The 25,905-nt window shown below is 37.2% G+C and overlaps 1 protein-coding gene across 1 annotated transcript in view; it reads left to right on the forward strand.

Moving 5' to 3' along the window:
* The window catches only part of ftr86 (finTRIM family, member 86), a 33,328-nt gene extending 8,818 nt beyond the window's left edge, over positions 1-24,510 (forward strand). Inside the window, exons 3-10 of the mRNA XM_079823420.1 lie at positions 2,293-2,388; positions 2,465-2,698; positions 11,214-11,373; positions 14,870-14,965; positions 15,042-15,158; positions 20,261-20,326; positions 20,416-20,618; positions 24,090-24,510. Coding sequence (XP_079679546.1) covers positions 2,293-2,388; positions 2,465-2,698; positions 11,214-11,373; positions 14,870-14,965; positions 15,042-15,158; positions 20,261-20,326; positions 20,416-20,618; positions 24,090-24,425 — 1,308 coding nt within the window. The 3' untranslated portion in view covers positions 24,426-24,510. The remainder of the gene's footprint in view (positions 1-2,292; positions 2,389-2,464; positions 2,699-11,213; positions 11,374-14,869; positions 14,966-15,041; positions 15,159-20,260; positions 20,327-20,415; positions 20,619-24,089) is intronic.
* Positions 24,511-25,905: the final 1,395 nt, after the last annotated feature.

Consider the following 25,905-nt stretch of genomic DNA (forward strand, 5'->3'; position numbering starts at 1 on the left):
TGAGAAAAAAATAGCACAAAGTATGAGATACGTTCCAAGGGACAACGAACAAATCATATGTAGTATTATAATGCTCATTATTTGCCTATTTTACACCACAAAACAGAACGAAAACTAGGGCTTGTTTCTCAAGTTCTTAATTATGCTGTTGTATTGAGAAACTTGATGCAGATATGGTATACGCTATACGGCATTAAAGATTTAATTAAATGTGGTTTTGCAGACTAATATTACAGTATGTGCTGTTTATTGTGTGCAAATCAATATGTAGTAAAGCCCAGATATATGCTCATGTTTAATATTTTCATAATTACACAGAAACACATTACCCACAACAAATGTAGACACAACCAACTTGACGACTTCTATATTGCTTGGAGTGATAAGATCATTGAGTTTTCTTAACATGTTATCTAAATCTAAATTAGTTTAAAATAATTTGTGTTTCAGAGCACTAATGTTTTGAGTAATAAGTGGCAGAACTGCAAACTAAACAGATAAACCCCCTCTTTTTTTCTTAAGGCACATTCACACCAAGAACAATAACTTTTAGCATCCACACCAGCGGAAGATATTGTTCTGTTTATTATAAGTGCACTGTAGTTTTGTCGTCTGCCATTTTAAATGCTCGAGCTCTTTAAGTGTCCTTTGTATAGCAGTCCTTAATTGGTCCCTCATGGACAGATTTGGACACGAAGGTCTCAGGTGTGATCCCGTTTCTTTTTTAAATAAATGTATCAATTCATGCATTTATTTTGTGAATTTATTTACCTAAAAAAAAAAAAAAACGTATTTTATGTAAAATATGCTTATTTTTGTTATATTTCATATTTCTTTTGCTCAGACAGCTAAAACCTACATCTGGTAACATATGTTGGTATAAAAATAACAAAATTGCTAAATTATCAATAGCCACTATTTTGCTGTAATCAATGGCTGCATATAGACTGAACTCAATAAACCAATGTTTTAAAGAACGTGAGTAAGTTTTAGATTTTGTCACAAGTTACAATTGTAGAATGTTTTAAAAACCAGTTGTGTTGGGTGAGACACAAGTGCCTGACTAGCACCATTTAAAAAATAATTATTTAAAAAAACTCTGTTATTGTCTCTTTTAAGTTCATGCAATTCCTTTTCTGATATGTGTGACTTTTTATTTGACAAAATAAAAAACACTGTTATAGGCTCATTCATTGGCTTTCAATGCAATGCTTTTGTGTGTGTGTGTGTGTGTGTGTGTGTGTGTGTGTGTGTGTGTGTGTGTGTGTGTGTGTGTGTGTGTGTGTGTGTGTGTGTGTGTGTGTGTGTGTGTGTGTGTGTGTGTGTGTGTGTGTGAGTGAGTGCAACATTGAGAATGTTGTATAGGCTCACCCCTTCATTTATGTGTATGTATGAACTGCATTGTGTTCGCCATTTTTATTTATTGGCCAAATTACAAAATTGCTCTGAATTATAGCATTGCTCATTCAATTCCTATGGGTCCCCACTTTTGTCCACAAAGGACCCGGACTTTTATTGTGGCCAGCCTAAGGCACACCTGAGCAATAATCATGCTGTCTAATCAGCATCTATGCCACACCTGTGAGGTGATGGATTATCTCGGCAGAGGAGAAGTGCTCACTAACACAGATTTAGACAGATTTGTGAACAATATTTGAGAGAAATAGGTCTGTGTACATAGAAAAAGTCTTCGATCTTTGAGTTCAGCTCATGAAAAATGGGGGCAAAAACAAGTGTTGCGTTTATATTTTTGTTCAGTGTATATTAAAAATTTCCCATAACTTTTTAAAAATCATTATTATAACTCGATTTGAGGTCAAAATTACTTCTGTAAATCAAAGAAAACAAAATGGAAGAAAGAGACTGAACACAATCTTGCTGCTCAAACTGTATAGAACATTTTTGAATAATGTTTTGCTCCTTTTGTATTTTGCATTTACTTGTACTTTTACTTTCAATACTCAAGTATGTTTAACGTCAAACAAATACTTTTCATACCTAAGTACAAAAAAATAACACATACTTTAAAACTTTTACTCAAATACTATTCTAAACAGGGACTTTAACTTCTACCAAAGTCATTTTCTGGTAAGATATCTATACGTTTACTCAAGTATGGCGTATAACCACTGTTAGATTGTTGTAAGCAGGTGGAAATGCGTCAACTTTTCCTGAAACTTCAATTTCAAAACCATTTACTGCCACTTGACTCTTATAATAAGACTGAACAATGGTTATTTTGTCTTGGACTTTGGCACATTGACATTTATATAAATGTTTGTGATTATACAGCAAGAGCTGATCGAATTGAATGCCCGGATACAAGGGAGCATTGCAGACAGAGAGAGGGTTATTCAGAGCCTTCCCCAAGCTTCTCAAGCACACAAGGTAAAAAGATTGCTTCATAACCAACTTTGTGTTAATAATGTACTGGACTGTTAAGACCTGAGTTTCTGACTTGCAGAGCTCAATGCAGAAGCTGATCGTGGACAGTCAGGCCGTCTTTATGGATGTGTTGAGGAGCGTTGAGCTCAGCCGCTCTCAGGTGCTGGAGCTGCTTCAGGCACAGGAGAGTTCGTCCTCTGTCCGCATACAGGCCCAAACCTACCAGCTACAGCAGGAGATCATGCAGCTACACAAGAAGCAAGAAGAGCTGAAGAGACTAGACAGCATTCAGGATCCCATCGCATTCTTGAATGTAAGTTCACTTTTAATAATGGCAGATATTAATAGAGCAGGCATATATCAGTGGTCTATGCAAACAGATGTTAGTGTATGAAAACATTGCTCTGCTTGTGTTGTTTAAAATTGCTTCCTCTGGAAGCAAGAAATATGAATGTATACACTTCTGTTTAAAAGTTTGGGTTCGGTACGAGTCTCTTCTGCTCACCAGGCTGTATTTATTTGATCAAAATACAGTAAAACAGTTATATTTTGAAATATTATTACAATTTAAAATAGCTGTTTTCAATGTGAAAATATACGTATATGGGTCAATGACATGACATGTATTTTTGTGTCCGAATTCATTATTTTCCTAAACAATTTTTTTTAAATAAATACATGTCACATATCAAATTGATCTACAAAATTTCATTTAAAAGATACTCTTTTAATCTTTTAGAAAAATTCAATTGACTTTTTGTTGTGGTGTTTCAAAGACCTAAAATGTCAGGTGGTGCGACCAGCAAATTTCAAGATTCAAGATTCAAGAGTTTTATTTGTCACATACACAGTTATATACACAATATACAACTGGCAGTGAAATGTAAACAGGTCCGCTCCATGGACAGTGCAAATAACAGTTACAAGAAATTAAAATAGAAATAGAATAAAATTAGAATAAAAAGTATTAACATAAGTAGAATTATAAATAAATCAAGTAAAAGATAAAAATAGGAAATAAGATAAAAATAAAAATATAAAAATTAAAATATAAAAATATAAAAAAATAAGTGGATATGATAAGTGAGCAACTGTAGACTTAGAAATAAGTGGTTAACATAAATATATATATATGTATATATAAAGAAGTATAATGTGCAAGGTTTATTACAGGTTGTTACGCAGTAACAATAGGAAAGTAAAGTGCAGTGCAATGGCAGTATGTGGATGTTAATGTTTAAACTGGATGTTTATGTGTGTGCGGGGGTGAAGTGAAGTCACGTGACTGAGTTCAGGAGTCTGATGGCCTGGGGGAAGAAACTCCTCCTGAGTCTTTCAGTCTTTGCCATCAGGCTACGGAAGCGCTTACCAGATGGCAGCAGGGTGAAGTGAGAGTTTGCAGGGTGATTAATGTCTCTGATGATTTTGGTAGCTCTACCTCTGCAGCGTTTGGTGTAGATGTCCTGCAGAGACGGGAGAGCTGAGCCTGAGATGCGCTCGGATAAGCGCACCACTCTTTGCAGGGCTTTGCCATCGTGACTGGTGCTGTTCCCGTACCACGCTGTGATGCACTGAGTCAGGACACTTTCTATCGCCCCTCGATAGAAAGTTTTCAGGATGGCTGGTGAAACCCTGAATTTCCTCAGCTGGCGCAGGTGGTACAGTCTTTGCCTGGCTTTTTTCACCTGTGTCTGGATGTGTGTAGTCCAGGTCAGATCCTCGGAGATGTTCACACCCAGGTATTTGAAGCTGCTCACTCTCTCTACCGGTGTCCCGCTGATCATGAAAGGGGAGTATGACCGATGCTGTCTCTTCCTGAAGTCCACAATCAGTTCTTTGGTCTTGTTAACATTCAGAGAGAGACAGTTGTCCTGGCACCATGATGTCAGTTGCTCCACTTCGTCCAAGTATGCCGTCTCATTGTTGTTGGAGATGAGACCCAGGACAACAGTATCATCAGCAAACTTGATGATAGAGGTGGAGCTGTGTGTGGACAAACAGTCATGGGTGTAGAGAGAGTAGAGCAGGGGACTCAGCACACAGCCCTGTGGAGCTCCAACACTCAGGGTGATGGAGGTGGAGGTGAACTGGCCTATTCTCACCGCCTGGGGTCTGCCAGTGAGGAAATCTTCAATCCAGAGGCAGAGAGAAGAATTCAGGCCTAGATCCAGGAGTTTGTGTGTTAGCTTAATGGGAACTATGGTGTTAAAGGCTGAGCTATAGTCAATAAATAGCAGCCTGACATAGTTCCCACTTTTGCTGTCGATGTGAGTGAGGCAGGAGTGAAGGACGTGAGAGATGGCATCTTCAGTCGATCTATTGGGACGATAGGCAAACTGAAGAGGGTCCAAAGTGTCAGGAATGGAGGAGCAAATGTTGTTTTTAATGAGTCTCTCAAAGACCTTCATGACTAAAGATGTGAGAGCCACTGGACGATAGTCATTTAGGCAAGAGGGTTTACTGATCTTAGGTACAGGGATGATGGAGGATCGTTTGAAGGAGGTGGGGACAACAGATGTAGCAAGGGACTCGTTAAATATGGATGTAAAGAGCCCTGCGAGCTGATCAGCACAGGACCGCAGAACACGACCTGAAATACCATCCGGCCCAGCAGCTTTCCTGACATCCACACGTTTGAGTGCCCTCCGAACCTCGTCCTCCGAGACAGAGATCACGTGACCGTTGCTGCTCTGAGGGACTCTCTCTGACGCGTCACTCGCCGGAGTCGCGCTGCCGCGATTACCATCAAAGCGAGCGTAAAAAGAGTTTAACTCGTTCACCAGCAACGGATCAGCTCTCACCTCTGCAGAGGATTTAGTTCCAAAAGCACAGATGGACCTCAGTCCCTGCCACATCCGCCGGGAGTCGTTGAGTTGGAAATGAGATTCCACTCGGTCTTTATAGCGGAGTTTTGCGGCTTTAACGGCGCGCCGGAGGGCGTAACATGAAGCTTTGTACTCCCTCATATCTCCCGTTTGGAGACCGGCATTGTACGCGATAGTGCGCGTGTTAACTGCAGTGCGGATTGAACTGTCCACCCACGGTTTCTGATTAGGGAAGGACGTTATAGTTATTGTTTGTGTGGCTTGCTCTGTCAGTGTGTTGATAAAGCAGAGCGCCACTTCTGTGAACTCGCTGACGTCTTCAGAACTCGCGCGGAACATGTCCCAGTCGACGTCATCAAGAGCTGCCTGTAGCGTGATCTCTGAATGGGATGACCAGCGTTTGACTTCCCTCCTCACCGGGGGCTCTTGAACGAGCCTTTGTTTATATTCCGGTGTGAGGAAAATGGCGGCATGGTCCGATTTGCCAAAAGCTGGCTGTGAACGAGCTTTGTAGGCGTTCTTAAACGGAGAGTAGCAATGATCCAGTGTGTTTGCTCCTCGTGTGGGACAGGAGACATGCTGGTGAAAGTTTGGCAATACTTTCTTTAGGTTAGCTTTGTTAAAATCACCCGCGACGATGAAAGCAGCGTCGGGGTGTTTGTTTATGAAGCCGCTGGTCACATCATGGAGGGCAGATAAAGCCAGCCCCGTGTCTGCCTGCGGTGGAATATAAACGGCAGTGGCGATGACCGAGGAAAACTCCCTCGGTAGGTAGAAAGGCCGGCACATGAGAGATAAATGTTCCAAGTGAGGCGAGCAGGATCGCGAAAGAATGGAGATGTTCCTAGGATCGCACCATTTCTTGTTTATCATGAAACACACTCCACCGCCTTTAGATTTCCCGGCCTCGGCTGTTCTGTCCATCCGAAAAACAGAGAAGTTCTCGGACGGCGTCACGGCTGTATCCGGGACCGCTGGCGTGAGCCATGTTTCGGACAGACAATAGATGTTGCAGTCTCTCATGTCCCGTTGAAAACTTATCCTGGCTCTAAGATCGTCCATCTTATTCTCCAAGGATTGGACATTTGCGAGCAAAATGCTCGGGAGAGGAGGACTGAATGCTCTTTTTCTCAGTCTGTTGCGGATCCCAGCGCGTTTCCCGCGGTGTTTTTTGAATCTTCGCCGTCGACTCGAGTGGCCATTGTTCAACTCGGCGTCCCGGCGAATCTCAGATGGAAGATTGGAGAAAGTGTCCTGAAACAGGTCAGTGTAGCGGTAACCAATTTCCAGAAGTGTTTTGCTGTCGTAACAGATCAAAGCAGATGATCCGTTGGAAAAAATAGAGAGTAAAAGAGAGTAGAATAATAAATAAAAGCAAAGTCTTAGCGGAGCGACCTGAACGGCGACCGAGCACGGCGGCGCCATCTTAAGCATCCATTTTAAATTTACATTTAAAAGTAAATTTACATTTAAAAGTATCAATTCCCACTGCAATTGCAAAATGAAGTAAGAAATATAAATGTAAACCATTATATAATGTGTACAAATAAAAAAAATAAAAAACCAAAAACTTCTTATTAGGGCTGTCAAAAGATTAATCGCGATTAACCGCATCCAAAATAAAAGTTTGTGTTTACATAATATATGTGTGTGTACTCTGTTCATTATTATTTATATATAAATGCACACACATTCATGTATATATTTAAGAAATATTTGCATGTATATACTGTATATACATTTATATAATCTATAATATATATAAATATAAATGTTTTATATATAAAAATAATATTTTTTCTTAAATATATACATGCTTGTGTGTGTATTTATATATAAATAATAATTAATAGAGTACACACACATATATTATGTAAACACAAACTTTTATTTTGGATGCGATTAATCGCGATTAATCTTTTGACAGCCCTACTTCTTATGGAAAATGGTGTTCTGAACACATAGAAAAGTGTCTGTTTATATGAATTGTACTAAAAGGGCAATACATAGAAAAGGGAAAGGGAATTTACCATGTGAAAGGCATTTTACAATGATTCATATGTATATTGTATATTCAATTCAATTCAATTCAAATGTATTTGTATAGCGCTTTTCACAATACACATTGTTTCAAAGTAGCTTTACAGAAAGTGCATTTCATAGATGTACAGTAAAAATGTTAGAAAGACAATGTTAAAGAATAATGTTCGAAAAAGTTAATCAATCGTGTATTAATTTAGGCCATAACAACGCTGGCGTTGAGTCGTCTCTTCACAGGCGTGGAGTCGTCTCATCACAGGTGTCGGGGCATCCGAAGTCTCCATGAGAGGCTGAATACAAACTGGAGCTGATGAACTATTTACCTCAGGACTAGTGTCCCGAGATAACAACAGAAAAGCAGATGGGAAATGATTAGCGTAGCTGCTGTTCAGAATATTATATTAAAGCTTTTGATCCGATTTAACTGTAGTATAAAAAGATAATTATAATGTGAATGCTTGGCTAAAGAGATGTTTCTTTAATCTAGTTTTAAACTGGGACAGCGAGTCTGAACCTCGAACAATATCAGGAAGACTATTCCAGAGTTTAGGAGCTAAATGTGAAAAAGCCCTCCCTCCTTTAGTGGACTTAGATATCCTAGGAATGACCAGAAGCCTAGAGTTTAGTGATCTTAAAGAGCGCGATGGATTGTAGGGCGATAGAAGATCCGTTAGATACACTGGAGCTAAACCATTTAGGGCCTTATAGGTCAGTAGCAATAGTTTGTAATTGATACGGAACTTCACAGGTAACCAGTGTAGAGATGATAAAATTGGTGTTATATGATCATATTTTCTTGACCTAGTAAGAACTCTAGCAGCTGCGTTTTGGACTAACTGTAGTTTGTTTATTGAGGATGCAGGACAACCAGCTAATAAAGCATTACAGTAATCTAGTCTCGAGGTCATGAATGCATGAACTAACTTTTCTGCATCAGAGATAGATAGCATGTTACGTAGCTTAGCAATGTTTCTAAGATGGAAAAATGCCGTTCTTGTAACATATGAAATATGATTTTCGAATGTCAGGTTGCGCTCTAATATAACACCCAGGTCTTTTACTGTAGTGGATAAAGTGACAGGACATCCTTCCAAGGTAAAATTGTATTGCGAGAGGTTTTGTGGGCAGTTTTTTGGACCAATAAGTAACACCTCCGTTTTATCTGAATTTAATAGCAGAAAATTACACGTCATCCAGTATTTAATATCTTCAACACACGCTGTCAGTTTAGATAATTTAGCGTTTTCATCCGGTCGTGATGAAATATATAATTGAGTGTCATCAGCATAACAGTGGAAATTAATTCCATGTTTTCTTATAATATTACCAAGTGGCAGCATATATATTGAGAATAGCAGAGGGCCTAACACGGATCCTTGCGGCACCCCATAGTCTACTGACGTCAGCTTTGATTTTTTCCCCATTTAGACAGACAAAATGGTAGCGGTCTGATAAGTACGATCTAAACCAGTTTAATGCCTGTCCCTGAACACCAGTATAATTTTGAAATAAGGTATATGTATATTATTTTAAAGGAATAAATGGTCGCACCACCAGACATTTTCTGGGTGGTAAAATCAGAAATCTTGTCTTAAGTCTTAAAAGCTCCAAAAAACAATATGAATCAACACCATACATTTTTGCCAAATGCACTTGGTTCATCCAATGTAATTATGTCCATGTCAATTAAATCTAATAAATAAATAAACCATAAATTTTTTGGACATAAAAATGCATTTTTAAACTCTTTTGATTAAAATTATATTATTTTTATTTGTTGTTGACCCATATATATATATATATATTATATTATATATATGTATAGTATAGTATAGTGTAATTTATTCCTGTGATCAAAGCATCATTACTCCAGTCTTCAGTGTCACATGATCCTTCACAAATCATTCTAATATGAGGATTTGATCAAGAAACATTTCTGATTATTATTAGTGTTGAAAACAGTTGCTGCTTGATGTTACCGACCCCAAACATTTGAACAGTACCACAGATACATGTGTATATACTACATTTATGCATTTGGCAGACGCTTTTATCCAAAGTATATACGTATATACTAACACGCGCCAACCCATCAAATGTGCTCCTACTAGACACTTTGGCGGGTTGAATTTTATATATAATACATTTTTCGATTGTAGTCGTTTAAAAAGGATATCTGAAATAATAAACTAAGTGCAATGTAGTGTTGTCAGAAATATAGATTTTTCGATACTGAAATATCTGAAACGCTTCCAAAACTCATTTTCCACAGTGTAGTGACCTTTACTTGATTTAAAAAGTGCCTTGGTCACTTCTTGGGTCGACTGGGGAAATTTTAGACACCTCTTTGTTGAAAACATACAAGTAAAGCCCTATTCGGAAGGGGTTAGTTTTATAAGGGTAGATGGAGTAATGTAATTTTACCACAGGACGTCTATCCCCAGCACGGGATAAGAAATCTCAGTAAAACTAGCAGAAGTGGGAAGGGTAACTCGATTTACACACCGCCGTCTCCTCCCTGTCGTCATGTGTGTATTAATTTGCTTCCTGATATCACGTGCGCAAACAAATATAATCTATATATAACCTATCTATAACAGTTAGATTTATTCATTAAATTAATTCTATTCTGATGGGATTCTGTTGGTAACAGGCACTTACCTAAAGCTAAAAGAAGTTGTGTGCCTCTGACATGTGCTTTCTTTCGACCTTTTTTTATCTGACTGGTAAGCAGAAAACGCTTGAGGTTTGCCACAGACACAAATGAATGCTTCTTCAAGCACCCTTCATACTTGAAAAAACTACATTTAAACAGAAAATGACAGAATATTTATGTCCATATTTACAGTGGGTCTATTTGGACGGGATTAGTATTACCTGAGGTAGTTTTCCCGGACCTTTTTACAGAAGGTAAAAGTCGCCGTAATCTTTACTGACATTAGCCCTATTCGGACGGTAATTGTTTCTCGTGGGGGTCATAAGGTATTTTCATCATTGTCAGTGTTTTTCTCCCACCACCTGCGTAAAAATCCCCGGCCGTATTTCCTACTGTGTTTAGACAAACACCAAGGTCGTGTGGTGATTCAATTGCCGTCCGAATCCACATCTCTGAGTTTAAGAAGAGATCACTTAAAAATTCACTGTTTAAATCCTTTTTGACCACTGCAGAGCACCGTACGGTTGCTTTTCGCTGTAATATGAATGCATTTTAAAGATCTAGCCTACACTTTTATTACTGAAATGCTGGAAAGTATTTACAAGAGCAATCTTTTATTCCCGTTCAAAAGAGAAAGAGAAGAAAAACGATTTGAAATGGGCCGTTATTACGACATTAATTTATGTTATATATGTTAAATTAGCAGCATTATGTTTACCTCATGTAAATAATTGGCAAATTATTTTATTTATTTATTTTTAATCTAGACTAGTTTATGAACAATGTTGAACTGCAGGTAACCATTTGACCAACATGAATAAAGAGTTATTTTTGTTTTTTTGGACTGTTGGCTCAGCACAACCACATTTGGTCTCACTTGTATAGTTAATGGATTTATGAAACCTTTATGAGATAATGTAAACAATTGTTGAATTGTTTACTGGTTATTTGATTTGTACTGATATCACAGGATTGTGTGGGACAGTATTTTTAATGTGTATGGGCCAAAGGATGAAAGCGTCGGGTATCGATCCATCTATCTTGATCTGTTCTCACTTAACCAGGTCTTTCATAGCATGGCATAATATCTGAGGCGACTCATAACCCAGCAAATCCTGTAGGAAATCTCGTTTTCACATGACAATGTTACACATTTATCATGAATAATTGTGTTAATGTCACCTTGGGAATGTGCATTTGTTTATACAAACATTCATAAAAGGAGAAAAGGGGACATAATCAATAATACCGAAAGGTTAAAAGTATGAAATTATCATTGTAATAATTCGCACTGACACCTTCTGCAGACATTCATGGCCGTGGGTTGTACGGATCAGGCTGGAGATGTAGCGATGGACATCCGGACTCCAGAGACGGTGATATCGGGGGTCAGATCGTCTCTGGACGCTTTCAGAGAGGCGGCAGAAAATCTTACCAAAGCCAGCCTGGCCAGTATCTTCAGAGTCGGTGAGTTGTGCATGTTTTGACTGGGCTACAATACTTTCTAGCAAAATAATCTTCCTGCCATGCCGTCAGCATTTCCCATTCTTTGAGGTTGTTTGTTTTTGAAATAATGTCTGTTTAGAGTTAGACCACTGATCTATATAAATGACTGGATTGCTCATGACGTCATAAAAAGTGAAGCCGCCATGTTGGTATTCCCTAGTAAGCTCACGCATTCTATTAAATCAATAGGACATTATATGATTTTACCTGAGAAAACATTCCCTAAGGAGACACCGTTTTCATATCTTAAGTCTCCCTGTACATTCTTACAACACAAACGTCCTGAGCAGGAAAATGGTTATTTGTTTATAGTCAGGAATATCCCCAGCTTATTAAAAAGTTACGTTCATATTCTTTACAGTAGTGAACATCAGCTCGACGGGCGGACGAGACACTTCAGCGTATGTAGGCCTATTACAATTGTCAAAGCGCCCATTTTGAAATCAGAATAAAGATTTATGCCTTGTATCCCGAAATGGCCTTGTACTGTTGTGTTTATGCATTTATCTTGTGCTGTAGTATTGTTTTTATTCATATAGTAGTAGGCTAACTGCAAATGTTTCAGCAATGATTCCCACATGAAAAAATACTATAGTATATTATAGTAAAATTACAGTCTACTCTAGTAAATACTATAGTGTTTTTGAACCATAATATAGTAAAGATACTACAGTAAATTGTAGTATATTATAGTATTTACTACACTTTGTTAATTTACTGTAATATATTTACTATAGTACGGTTCAAAAACACTAAAGTATTTACTAGAGTAATTTTACTATAATATACTATAGTATTTTTTCATGTGGGTTTCGTTAACAGCGTGCATTTTGAAGCAGTTAATTATTTAAACTATGATTTAAATAAATATTTAATTCAACAACATGGCACACACAACACTTATATGCAATACTTATACTCCTATAACACTTATAATATGGAAACTGTAAACAGTCTTTAAGAGTCTAAAATAGATTTTGCTTAATCAGGAAATAAAATACACACATCATAACTTATTCAGCCAGATAACACTGGCTGATTTATTCCGAGATGATGCATGGCTAACTTTGAATAGTGAAATATAGTCCATAAACATTACAGATAACATCTGAAGTAACTATTAATTTACATACATATATCGTAAAACTAATCCTGTGAGACTGAGATGCTGCAAATCGTGTGATTTTAGGTCAATGTTTTGGCTGTACGTCAATGATGCCCTCAGCTGGTAGGGAAGAGTAAGATGGCCGCTCTGATGGCAGTTTAGAACGCGATGAGCAATCCAGTCATTAATACAGATCAGTGGTTTAGAAATTAGTCATTTGAAAGGCGACAAACTCTCTGCTTTCACATAATCATGGTAAAACCCCTATAATGCATGGTCCTTCATAGCTCATTCATTTTAGAGAAATTAATAAATTGCAATAAATAAGTACATACAATTTATTAATAACTAGAATAAAGTTTATGGTTGTCAAGCAACATAGTAATATTGGGCCAGATTTACTAACAGCTCCCGTCAGCGCAAACCCTCTTTTAGCGTTAAAAAACTACTGTCAGGGTTTACTAAAGACACGCAGTGATAGATGAGCGCAGAAGAGCCGTGGTCAGGGCTATTTTTGCGTCTGACCTCATTGCATATGCATTTGTAGAAGTTTCCCTCTTCAGATGCAGTATTTATGGGAGGAGAGTATTTAAATGAATCACGCAAGGTGATTTGCTAAGGTTTGCGCTCGTCATTTTACTGGTGTTTGTGCCATTATTTACCACCCCAAGAAAGCAGATCTTAAACCAGACGCTAACTGTAGATTGTGTTGGTCATTGTGGAAATGATCGTCTGCGTCTGTGTTCATTAATGTGTGTGTTGTCAGTATATCACGCGCAGAACTGTCCACTCCCATCAGCGCTATTATTTTTATTACGCTCTCACACTAATTTGCCCTGTTTAGTAAATCTGGCCCTTTATATATTATTATTACAGAATATGCATCACACACATGCAGTGTTGGGGAAAGTTACTTTGAAAAGTAATGCATTACAATATTGCGTTACTCCCTTAAAAAGTAACTAATTGAGTTACTTAGTTACTTTTTAAGAAAAGTAATGCGTTACGTTTCTTTTTCTCACCTGGGCTGGGCTTGTTTTAGTTTTTTTTGTAACAAAAAATGTATATTTTTGTGCAACGGTAAAGACCTCTTCATACCAAAATTGAAATAGTAAGGCTGAGGTAAAAATGCAGATTCCCGCATGGACACTAGAGGGCGCAGCTCTGGATAATGGAGAATAGGATGCAGGAGAAACAAGTTTTACCAATAAAAACAAAAAATCTAGTAATTTTCATCTTCAAAGGTCAGCAGCAAGACATTGGTAAATTAAATATAAAGGTAGATTATGCATAGAAATAGTTGTTTTATTTAACATTTAATTATTGGAGGTTTGCATAGTATTCAGATTTTACATTTGACTGATTTTATTCCTTTTGAGGAGAACAGAATCTTTATTGTGCAAGTGAGATAAATAAATGCTCACATTTAGTCTAGAACTACAATAACCATCATGTTCACACACACACACACACACACACACACACACACACACACACACACACACACACACACACACACACACACACACCTCTGCACTAACTCTCAACATGAGGACAGGAGAGCTGTCAGTCAAATAAATGTGAAAAAGTAACTCAGATATTTTGTTGTAAATTTGAAAAGTAATGCGTTACTTTACTAGTTACTTGTAGTAATATTATTACGTAACTCAAGTTACTTGTAATGCGTTACCCCCAACACTGCACACATGTATACAGGGTTTGTACAAGGTGCTTGTGCTTCAATTTGACTTTTTTGGGGAATTTAAGTCCTGGAAAACCCTTGAAAACAGACATTTATGAAAAGGTACTTGAAAGTGCTTAAATTATATGTGTATATAGACAATATATGTGAAATTAGTGTTTAATTTTATTGATAAAACAATCTTTTCACACAAAATTAACGCTGCAGCCCATCTGATATAGATATAGATATAGAGCCATTTCGCATGACTATGAGCGTGATATTGCTCATATAAATATCCAAGTATATGATACAGCTTTCATTCTTCAGGTCAATCATATATTCATGAGGAAAATAAATCAGTTTGAATAAGGAAAGCGATATCTTTGTCATATATTTCAATGGTTAAAGTTACCACAGTTATTGCATGTGCTGCACTTTATTTGTACCATTTTGTTTTATTAGTTTATTTTTTAGATTTTGAAAGATAATAACGATATTGTTTGATAAGTGAAATCTCTGATTGTAGAAAAAAGGTACGGCTTGAAAAGTCCTTGAAAGTCCTGGAATTTAATTTTACAGTATGTGTACGAACCCTGTGTATATTTATTTGTATTTTACTATAGCAGAATATAGTGTCTGAATTATTAGTTTTTTTATTCATATCACAGTCAATGATGCGGCCGCAGTGGCACAAACCTCCAGTCAGTCGTGTGATGAAGGCAGGGTCATCTCCAGCGATTCACAGCCGCCCTCACAGAACCCAGGTAAGCACACGTTATTGTTAGTGTACAATGAACTCCTTTTGCCAGACTGTTATTTTTGAAATCGGCTTCTTCTCAGCTTCTCAGAGTACAGAAGTACAGTCTGACCCTGCGAAACCGGATGTTAAACCCAAAGTCAAAGCTTCATCTCCTGCAACACAAGAACATCGCAAGAATCAAGGCCCTGCCAATCCTGGTAAGTCATTTCATTTCATTTTGTGTCTTGCAAAAACTAATTTTTTAATATTATTGGGTGAACCTCACAGAACCTGTCAAGAACATGACCAGGTCCTATTTCACCACGAAAAAATAAATTAATAAATTAATACATATTAAATACATTTAGCATAGCAGAAAATTAAGCTAAACTAAGCACACAGTAATTTTACTTTGCACAATAATCAAGCTATTTTTACTAGTAATGAGAAATACAAAAACTCAAAAGTAAAGCATTTACATTACAGGGACAGGGGTTTTTGCAAATGTATTTGTGACCCTGGAGCTCTAAACCAGTCGTGCGTCTCACAGGTATATTTGTGCCAATAGCCAACAATACATTGTATGGGTCAAAATTATAAATTTTTCTTTTATGCCAAACATCATTAGGATATTAAGTAAAGATCATGTTCCATTTTGTACATTTCCTACTGTAAATATATAAAAAAATTATTATTAGTAGTAATATGCATTGCTATGGACTTCATTTGGACAAATTTAAAGGAGATTTTCTCAATATTTTGATTTATTTGCACCCTCAGATTCCAGATATTCAAATAGTCGTATCTCTGCCAAATATTGTCCAATCCTAACAAACCACACCTCAATGGAAAGCTTTCATTTATTCAGCTTTTCATAATCATAATCTATAAAATCTATAAATGTATAAACCCTTATGACTGGTTTTGTGGTCCAGGGTCACATTTTACAATGCAAAAATCTTAATGGTACTAAAATTTGCGATGTGACGCTTTGAAATGATTCACATGATTTCAGTTAACGAGGGGAAAGTTACTTTGAAAAGTAATGCATTACAATATTGCATTACTCCCTTAAAAAGTAAATAATTGTGTTACTTAATTACTTTTTAAGAAAAGCAATGTTACATTACTTTTGCATTACTTTGGCTTTTTTATATATATATAAATATAACAAAAATGTTCTATTTTTGTGCAAATTCAAATAATAAGCTTCAGGCCGAGGTAAAAATGCTAATTCATAGGTGTGCAGTAGAGGGCCAGCTCAAACAAACCTTTCAGTGCTGTCATTCTGGATAATATAATGCAGGAGAAAAAAGTTTAACACTTACTTCAACAGTAAATACAAATAATCTAAAGTAATTTTTGCTCATGGTTTAGCTGAATCATCGAAGGTGAGCAGCACATTAGTCAATAAAGTGAGATTAGTAAATGCTCACATTTAGTCTAGAACTACAATAACATGTTCACACACACCTCAGCTCTCGATTTCTCTCAACATGGGGACAGGAGAGCTGTCAGTCATATAAATGTGAGATATTTTGCTGAAAAATAATGCGTCACTTTACTAGTTACTTGAAAAAGTAATCTGATTACGTAACTCAAGTTACTTGTAATGCGTTACTCCCAACACTGGTCATAACTATCAAAACATTTTGAAATGCCAATGGTTCGCCATGTGGGGGCGATGATCTCTGTGAATACATGAACCTGTTCTATATATGATTTTTACCTGATCTTATTAATTTGTAGACATTTAATGACACATTTGTATTATAAAAAGGAAGAGTTGTACAGGGCTCTACATAGCGACCATTTTGGGCGCATTTGCGCCTGAAAATTACTGCGTGCGACTGCGAAAAAATATTTAGGCGCACCGGTGCGAGTGACCCGATCGCTTCTCGTGAATAAATGTATAATACAATCGGAATAAAAACTAAAAACATTGACTGACTGAACAACTGCTTTTCATGCCTTCTGTCAGCGGAGCATGTGCAAAAAACGTGTGCGACGGACTACACTTCACAGATTAAATGGTGAAACCACGGTCTATGGATAAAACAGGCGTGACGCGGCCATGCACTTACCAGACACCTCGCGGCTCGCGCTGATGTTTCTTTGCAGCCAAACTTAACTAGAAATACCACATTTGGATTATTATATTCGGAAATTAACAGGGGCTTGGGGCAAAAATGCCACCAAAAATGAATTAATATAAAATAATTTAAAAACGCTCCTGTATGAGTTCTTGATTTAATCTTTATCAGCTGCAGTCCATAACATTTATTGAGTTTAAAAATGACTAGATGCATATGAGTGAGTACATCATGAATCCATTTTCCAAACCGTGTTTTTATCTTACCCTGAATCACTACGGTACACATATAATAAGTGTTTCTATTCTGACTATTCCAGTTTGGTTCGCAGCGCTGTGGAGGAGCACAGTCCCTGCGTGACTCGCCAATCGCCATAGACACACACAGAGAGAAGTAGATCCGGCTGCAGTGTTCTTCCGCAAGATGCACGCAGTTCTGTTTATTAGCGCCAGAGCGCCACAAGTTACGGACTGCTATTGCTCCGACTCGAGTATTGGCATGATTGCAAATGTGATACTGATCTTGTACAAAAGTCCAATAGACAAGTTGATATTAAGTAACAACGTTTTAGCCACAATAATGTTTATTTCGTGAAAATCAAAACAACACCAGTTGTGCATCTCCAAGCGGTTCGATCGAATGAATCTGCGTTTGAACGATTGAATGAATCACTCCCACATAGACTTGACGCCACCTACTGGCTGTTTTATTTTCATATTTATACTTTGCATGGACTTTTTATTTAAAATATAAATATTTTAACTAAGTTTAAGTTTAACTTATACATAGCCTATTTCTAAATTCAAAAACTTATATTTAAAACATTTATACAACATTATTTACCCATGAGCTGCATGTAAATGTATCTAAACACCATTTCAGATAGAGCTTCTGTGCCACTTCTACTTTTGATGCTGATTTAATTTGATTGGTAACAGCCTGGTTGAGTCTTATTGCTCTAACTGAATTTATTGTTTAAATTAACATTTAAAAAAAAAACCTTTTCTATTTTAAATGAAGAAATTGACAAAAGATGATGCATACATTTAATAAGATTAGAAAACATTGCTCTTATAATGGTAAAAATGCCCCTGGACATTAATTTAAAGGGACAAAGATCATCCTGTAATGGGAAAGTTATCAGAAAGTGCTCCTAAATTTTTGACTGTGCTCCTAATTTTTTTTAATTAGGAGCACAAGTGCTCCTCAAGAAAAATGTTAGCGTAGAGCCCTGTTGTAGTTAAAAGTCTCTTATTGTTCTGATTAACCAAGCTCTCTATAAACAAAACAAGGCCTACAATTTAATAAAATAACTAGGGCTGTCGAGTTAACACGTTAATTTGATTAATTAGTTATGGTAAAAAATAAAGTGTTACAATTATTAACACATTTAGCGCACTTGCCCCGCCCCAGACCTACTCAGGTCATCTTACATTTCATACAATTGATTGATGAAGAAGAAGATGCAGGGCAACAGCTCACTGTGTGATGAAGCCTATAGAATGCAGTTAGAATGGCCATAAAATTCAAGATATGACGCAAAGAGTCAGTGGTTGCTTTGAAGGCGAGCACCAGTGCCTTGAGTTTGATGCGAGCAGCTATTGGCAGCCAGTGCAGACTGATGAAGAGAGGCGTGACGTGCGCTCTTCGGCTCGTTAAAGACTACCCTCGCCGCTGCATTCTGGATCAGTTGCAAGGGTTTGATAGTGCATGCCGGAAGGCCCACTAGAAGAGCATTACAGTAGTCCAGTCTGGAGAGAACAAGAGCTTGGACCAGGAGTTGTGCGGCCTGCTCTGATAGGAAGGGTCTAATCTTCCTAATGTTGTATAACGCAAATCTGCAGGACCGGTTGTTGCAGTGATGTGGTCAGTGAATTTTAGCTGATCATCAATCACAACTCCAAGGTTCCTGGCTGTCCTGGACGGAGTTATGGTTGATGAACCAAAGCTGAATGGAGAGATTGTGGTGAAGTGCTGGGTTGGCTGAGACCACAAGCAGTCTCTTTCTTTGCAAGGTTGAGTTGCAGGTGATGTTCCTTCATCCAGGCAGAAATGTCTGTCAGACAGACAGCGAAACGAACATCAACTGTGGGATTATCTGGTTGAAATGAGAAGTAGAGTTGAGTGTCGTCAGCATAGCAGTGATAGGAAAAGCCATGTTTCTGAATGACCGATCCCAGTGATGACATAGATGGAGTAGATGGAGAAGAGAAGCGGTCCCAGCACTGAGCCCGGAGGCACTCCAATTTGGAAGCTGCTCTTAACAGTCTCAGTGCTTCAGTAGACGAGAGCAGGGCGGTTTCGATTGAGTGGCCGCTTTTGAAGCCGTATTGGTTGTTGTCCAGGAGGTTGCTCTATTCAAGAAACATAGAGAGCTGGTTAAACACAACTCACTCAAGTGTCTTTGCAATGAAAGGAAGAAGGGTTTGGAGTTTGGAGACTTATGCCTCTGAAAGAAAAGCAAAGAAGAAAAGAGAAGGTTTTGTACACAGGTAATACACAGTGGAGCTTAATTTCTGAATCTGCGTTTTGAACGAATCGGGTGAACCAATGATTCAATGGACCATAAAGAGAAACATTTACATTGATCATTTTCATAAAGACAGCCATTTTCTTCACTCCTGAATGAATCAGCCGTTTGAACAACTCAAATGAATGAATGGCTCAATGACTTACTCCATTAGGCATTTACCGCCATCTACTGGCAGTTTTAGTTTCTTATTTAGTATAATTCCATTACAAATAATTTCACATTTCCTTATGAATAAAAACAAGCATTAAAGGTATAGTTCACCCAAAAATATTTATTTCTGAAGCTACTTTTTGTAATGTCTATTTGATTTTTTACACAATAATGACTTTAAATTGTCTTTTGAGTAATTTATCAGCCAAATTTTGTGCGTTTAATTTGTGATTAATTAGATTATTAATCGCCACATCTAATTATTTAAATTAAAAATCTTAAACGCGTGACCCATATTGTAAAGACATTTGTAATTGGTTTATAAAAGGTTTTTTATGCATGTTTGGTTGAGTTTTTGCTGCATTTACACTGTTTTGACTGGGAGGGGGGGTTCAAAACACTGAATCGTTTTGCCGGTTCAATTGATTCAAAGTTTTGAAAAGCTTTGTTTGTCCCATCACTACCTAAAATATGCATATATTACGTACAGTGCACACAAGAGGTGAAATGTGACATGTTTTTCATCTTTACTGTGTTTCTACAGTGGAAGGATCAGCATCCTGTTGTCTGTCTGAACCAGCACCTAAAACCAGAGAGGAACTGCTTAAATGTGAGATTATCAGTCGAATGTTAGTGATTTTGTACAAATATGTCCCTCTTTCCTTTTTATAAATATTTAACATGTGTATTTTCTTTCAGTCCGCATCGAGCTTACACTAGACCGCAATACTGCTTTCCGTCAGATTCGTTTATCTGATGGATTTCGCAAGGCGGCTCTCTGCACGGACAACCAGAATTATCCGGATCACCCTGACCGTTTCGTTTACTGGAGGCAGGTCATGTGTGTGGAGCCGCTGGCCGGGAGCGCGTACTATTGGGAGGTGGAGTGGACGGGACAGAGGGTAACTATTCAAACGTTTGGATTTATATTTACAACATTAAAGGGTTAGTTCACCCCAAAATGAAAATTCTGTCATTAATTACTTACCCTCCTGTCGTTCGACACCCGTCAGACCTCCGTTCATCTTCGGAACAGAAATGAAGATATTTTAGTTGAAATCTGATGGCTCTGAAAGGCCTCCATTGGCACAATGGCACGTTACACTCTCAAGACCCTTAAAAGGCACTAAAGACGTCGATACAAAGTCCATCTCACCACAGTGGTTCTACAATAACTTTATGGAGTGACGAGAATAGTTTTTGTGCGCAAAAAAACCCCTAAATAACGACTTATATAGTGATGACGATTTCAAAACACGGCCTCATGAAGCTTCGAAGCGTTATGAATCAATGAGCCGAATGATGATTCGGATCGCGTGTCAAACCGCCAAACTGCTGAAATTTGGCGATTCAAACCGCTGAATCGACTCACTGATTCATAACGCTTCAAACCGCTGAATCGACTCACTGATTCATAACGCTTCGAAGCTTCATGAGGCCGTGTTTTGAAATCGGTCATCACTATATAAGTCGTTATTTAGGGTTTTTTTCCGCACAAAAACTATTCTCGTCACTTTATAAAGTTATTGTAGAAGCACTGTAGTGAGATGGACTTTGTAACGACGTCTTTAGTGTCTTTTAAGGGTCTTGAGAGTGTACTGTGCATTGTTCCAATGGAGGCCTTTCAGAGCCATCAGATTTAAACTAAAATATCTTCATTTGTGTCTGAAGATGAACGGAGGTCTTACGGGTGTCGAACGACATGAGGGTAAGTAATTAATGACCGAATTTTCATTTTTGGGTGAACTAACCCTTTAATGTTTCATTTTTGACGCACAGAATCCTTACGGTCAAGATTCATAGGAGCTGTTGTTTGTATTGGGAACATTTTTACACTTTTTACACAAAGTTTTTAAAAAATCCCAAAGGGTTATTTTACTTTTATCGTGTGTGTACATTGCGCATAGCATAAAGTTGTATTTCTAAAGTGCACCTATTATGTTTTTTTGGATATTTCCTTTAATGCAGTGTGTATTATAGCTGTTTGTGAATGTAAAAGGTCTGCAAAATTGTAAAGCTCAAAGTGCACAACAAATGGTCTCCTAAAATAACTATTAAATTCTAAACTGCCGAAACCAGTTATCAGAAATTCAAGCCTCACTTCCTGTTACAAACCTATGTAACAAATGTACACATTTCCAGCCTATGGTCTTCATTTGCTGCCGGCGAACAACGTCTACTTTTCCCCGCCCTCGAACATTGTAGTTGTAGAGAAGACGCTGTTTTCTGCGCTGAGAATCCACTTTGATGCACTATGAGACTTGCGCTGGAATTGATACGGAAAAATGAACGACATCTTTACTGTTCGTATCAAGTGCTGAGGAAGAGCTGAAATTCACAACTAGTGGTCGGCCGATTTCGTTTTATTGATGGCCGATGCTGAGATCTTAGAGCGCAGGGTGACCAATGGGCGATATATATATTATTTATATTTATTTTAATTAATATTTAATACAAATTTAAAAATAAATATTTAAAATAAATGTCAACTTCTTGATTCTGCAATCATATTACAGTATTTTTCACAAATAAAGTAATTGTTTAAACATATAGGAATGAAGAGGAAGTAAACACTGTAGGCTAACACATACAGACAAGATAGCACTAATTTTACACACCGAACTGTGTAAATGACGTTAATATGACAATGTGGTCAAATGAATATAGCGCAGCATATTTTAGCTGAAGCTGAACTTCGCACGGAGATGCTGATCCGTCACACACAGAAATACATTCATGCAGGCTACAAATGCGCACTTCAGAAGATCTCACGGCTGGATGCGATTCAGTCTGAAAGGATTGTGAAATTAAATGTTTATTGGATATTCAGAGATTTGTTTTAACGGTGTAGATGCGTATGAGCTGAATGTTGACGGTAAATGAGAAACTATTATAGTCTATTCCGTTGATATAAAAGCAAACGCTATACTTTTTCGCAAACCGTTTACTTTCTTTGTTTAACAGGTCGATATAATAACGTATTAGATAGGACTGTTGACTAATAATGAAACTATTAGAAGAATGAAGTGATATTAATGAAGACAGAGAAGAATGTGAGAGCTGTGTGATCAGGCACTGGCGTTTTCAGCGCCACCCGTCAAAATAAAAGTCTGGCACGCTTCTAACACATCGGCTAAAAAGGAAAAAAACGTATATTTTAAAATTGCCAAATATCGGCCGATATATCGGCCTTCGCGATATATCGGTTGACCACTATTTACACTGCGCTTTTTTTACACTTCATTTTCTAACTTAAACATTTTATATTTTAATCTGAACTAAATTACTTGCCCTAGATATTGTTTGAATATGTTCTGATTGTTATTCAGTCGCACACTTTACAATAAGGCTACATTATTTAACATTAGGTCATTCATTAACAAACTGACAATGAAAAATACTTCTAAAACGTGTATTAATCTTAGTTAAATGTAAATTTCAGCATTTAATAACATTAATATCAAAAGTTGTAACTGTATTATTTAATGGACCAGCAGGGGCCGGTTGCATAAACTGCTTAGACTAGTCTTAAAAGTTAGTTGTGTATTTTTTTCTTCAAGACTGTTCTTAACTTTTTAAAGTCAGTTACATTTAAAGTTAGATTGGTCTAATTTGAATCAGAAAAGTTAGACTGATTAACTTTGACTAATTGCTAGTGTGTCAAATTAGTTCTTAAGACACAGTCTAAACATAATGGCTAAGTTTATGCAGCTGTACTAATAACTAATAACTGTAAAAAGGTAGCTATTTGTTGATTTTAATGCATTAACTAGTGGGACCTTATTGTAAAGTGTTACCTATTGTTCTTTATAATTCTTTAGGTCTTTAATCTGTTTGAAACATTTGTTTACTTTATACATTTTTGTGTATTGCTTGAATGTATTTAAATGTTTGGTTCTTTTTGTTATAAGAAAGTTATTAAACCTGTTATAGTATGACAACACTTTTTTTGCAATGAATTTCGATATCGTGATAATACCGTATTCCGCGATAAAAGCTTCAGCAATTAATCGCAACATGAAAATTTGATTCCGGCACATGACTAATTATCACACGTAACACTGAGAATTACAATTATTGTAATGTGCACTTGGGTACGTAGATTTAAATCGGAGAATTTACACAGCGGATCTCACAGATGGCTCTGTTGCCAGTCATGATCCCGTGAGCCACCTCTGGTGCACGCACAGTCTTTCTCCTAAATACTGCTTTTTACCTGATTTTATTCACATTTGCAACCATGAAGGAGTCCAAAAGTAATCAGATTACATTTCTTTCATATTGTAGTGTTTGGATTACTTTTTTTATGAAGTAATTTGTTACCGCGACGGAATGTATTTTTAAAGTAACCCTGTTTGATTGGCTGTCTTCAGGTGACTGTCGGCGTGGCGTATAAAGACATGGCGCGCTCAGCAGCCGAGGACAGTGCCAGACTGGGCCACAACACGCAATCCTGGAGCCTGTACTGGTCCGGCAAGGCTTTCTCTATGTGGCATGCTGGGAAAGAAACCGCACTGGTCGGTCCCAAAGCCAGGCGTATCGGGGTCTACCTGGACCAGCAGGCCGGTGTGCTGGCTTTCTATCGGGTCTCGCACAATCAGGCCCAAGAGATATGTAGCGTTCACACACATTTTGACGGCCCCCTCTTGGCCAGTTTCCGCTTCTGGTCTGGAGTCGGCTCCAGCATCACTATCTGTGAGCTCAGCTAGAGACTGAAAAACCCAGAGTCAAGAGGAAGAATGTCCGCTGTTAAACGCTTTCTACATCCATGAAAATAAAATACGAATGCATCATAAGGTTTTGTGGTATCTGTATTTGTCTGTAACCTGCATTTGACTAAAAGCATGTGAGCATTAAGCACAATTATCTGTACTTTACACTTTTACGGTTCTCTGTAACCACAAAAGATTCTGAAATCAGATTAGATCACAAAATCCAGTCTTGGTTTGGATCTGGATCAAAGCATCAGTTTCTGGTGTTCAAAATGTTAGGGCCTGGATTTCTCTTCGATTATGCCAGGATTAGGACATTTCAGTATCTTTTATAAATGTGCTTTGATGTTTTAAGATATGCTTTGAGTTAAAACAGCTCAGACATGCATCAGTTTAGTCTCAAGCGTTGTCTGTGAAACTGGGGGTTGGTAAGATTGGGATACCTTTGATAAAAAAATTAAAAAAAATCAGGATTATCCTGATCCCAGCAGAAGGTAATAAAATGTAATAAAAACTGTAAATCTGGTCGAAATGCAACATTTGTATCATGTATACACCAATCAGGCATAACATAATGACCAGGTGAAGTGAATAACACTGATGATCTCTTCATCACCTGTTAGTGGGTGGGATAGCACAAGTGCTTCAGGAATGGTTTGAGGAGCACAACAAAGAGTTTGAGGTGTTGACTTGGCCTCCAAATTCCCCAGATCTCAATCCAATCGAGCATCTGTGGGATGAGCTGAACAAACAAGTCTGATCCATGGAGGCCCCACCTCGCAACTTACAGGACTTAAAGGATCTGCTGCTAACATCTTGGTGCCAGATACCACAGCACAGCTTCAGGGGTCTAGAGGAGTCCATGCCTCGACGGGTCAGGACTGTTTTGGCAGCAAAAGGGGGACCAACACAATATTAGGTTATGTCTGTTATGTATAACTATTAAAGTAATAAATTAGATATAAATATTAATGCATATTAATCCTTTCAGTACAGTGAAGACCCCCAGGGGCCGCAAAGGAGTGACAGGGGGTCAGTGGAAAAGTCTAGAGAAAAAACATTTTAAACAACATTTAAATAAATAAGATTAAAATAAGTGTTTAAATATTAATTTAACATGCACAAAAATAAATAAAATAAGTAAATAAATAAATACATTTAAAAATTAATTTCTTATTTATAAATGTGCTTAAAAGTAGAGAAAAGTAAGTATAAAATTAAGTGAATAAATGAATTAGATTCCAATAAATAAATAAATGATTGAAATAAAAATGTAGAAAGTAAATAAATAAATATATGTGGAAAAGCCACATTTTTACAGTAGAGTAAAACTGTGAATATAATAACAATAGATAAATAAATTACCTTAAATTAACGTGTAAAAGTTATATTAAATGATATATTCAATTAAGTACATAAATAAAAAAATTGATTTAAATAAATAAATAAATAAGTGATTACATGTTAAATGAATATA

The sequence above is a fragment of the Gobio gobio genome (genome assembly GCF_949357685.1).
Source record: "Gobio gobio genome assembly, chromosome: 8".
NCBI classification, from domain to species: Eukaryota; Metazoa; Chordata; class Actinopteri; order Cypriniformes; family Gobionidae; genus Gobio; species Gobio gobio.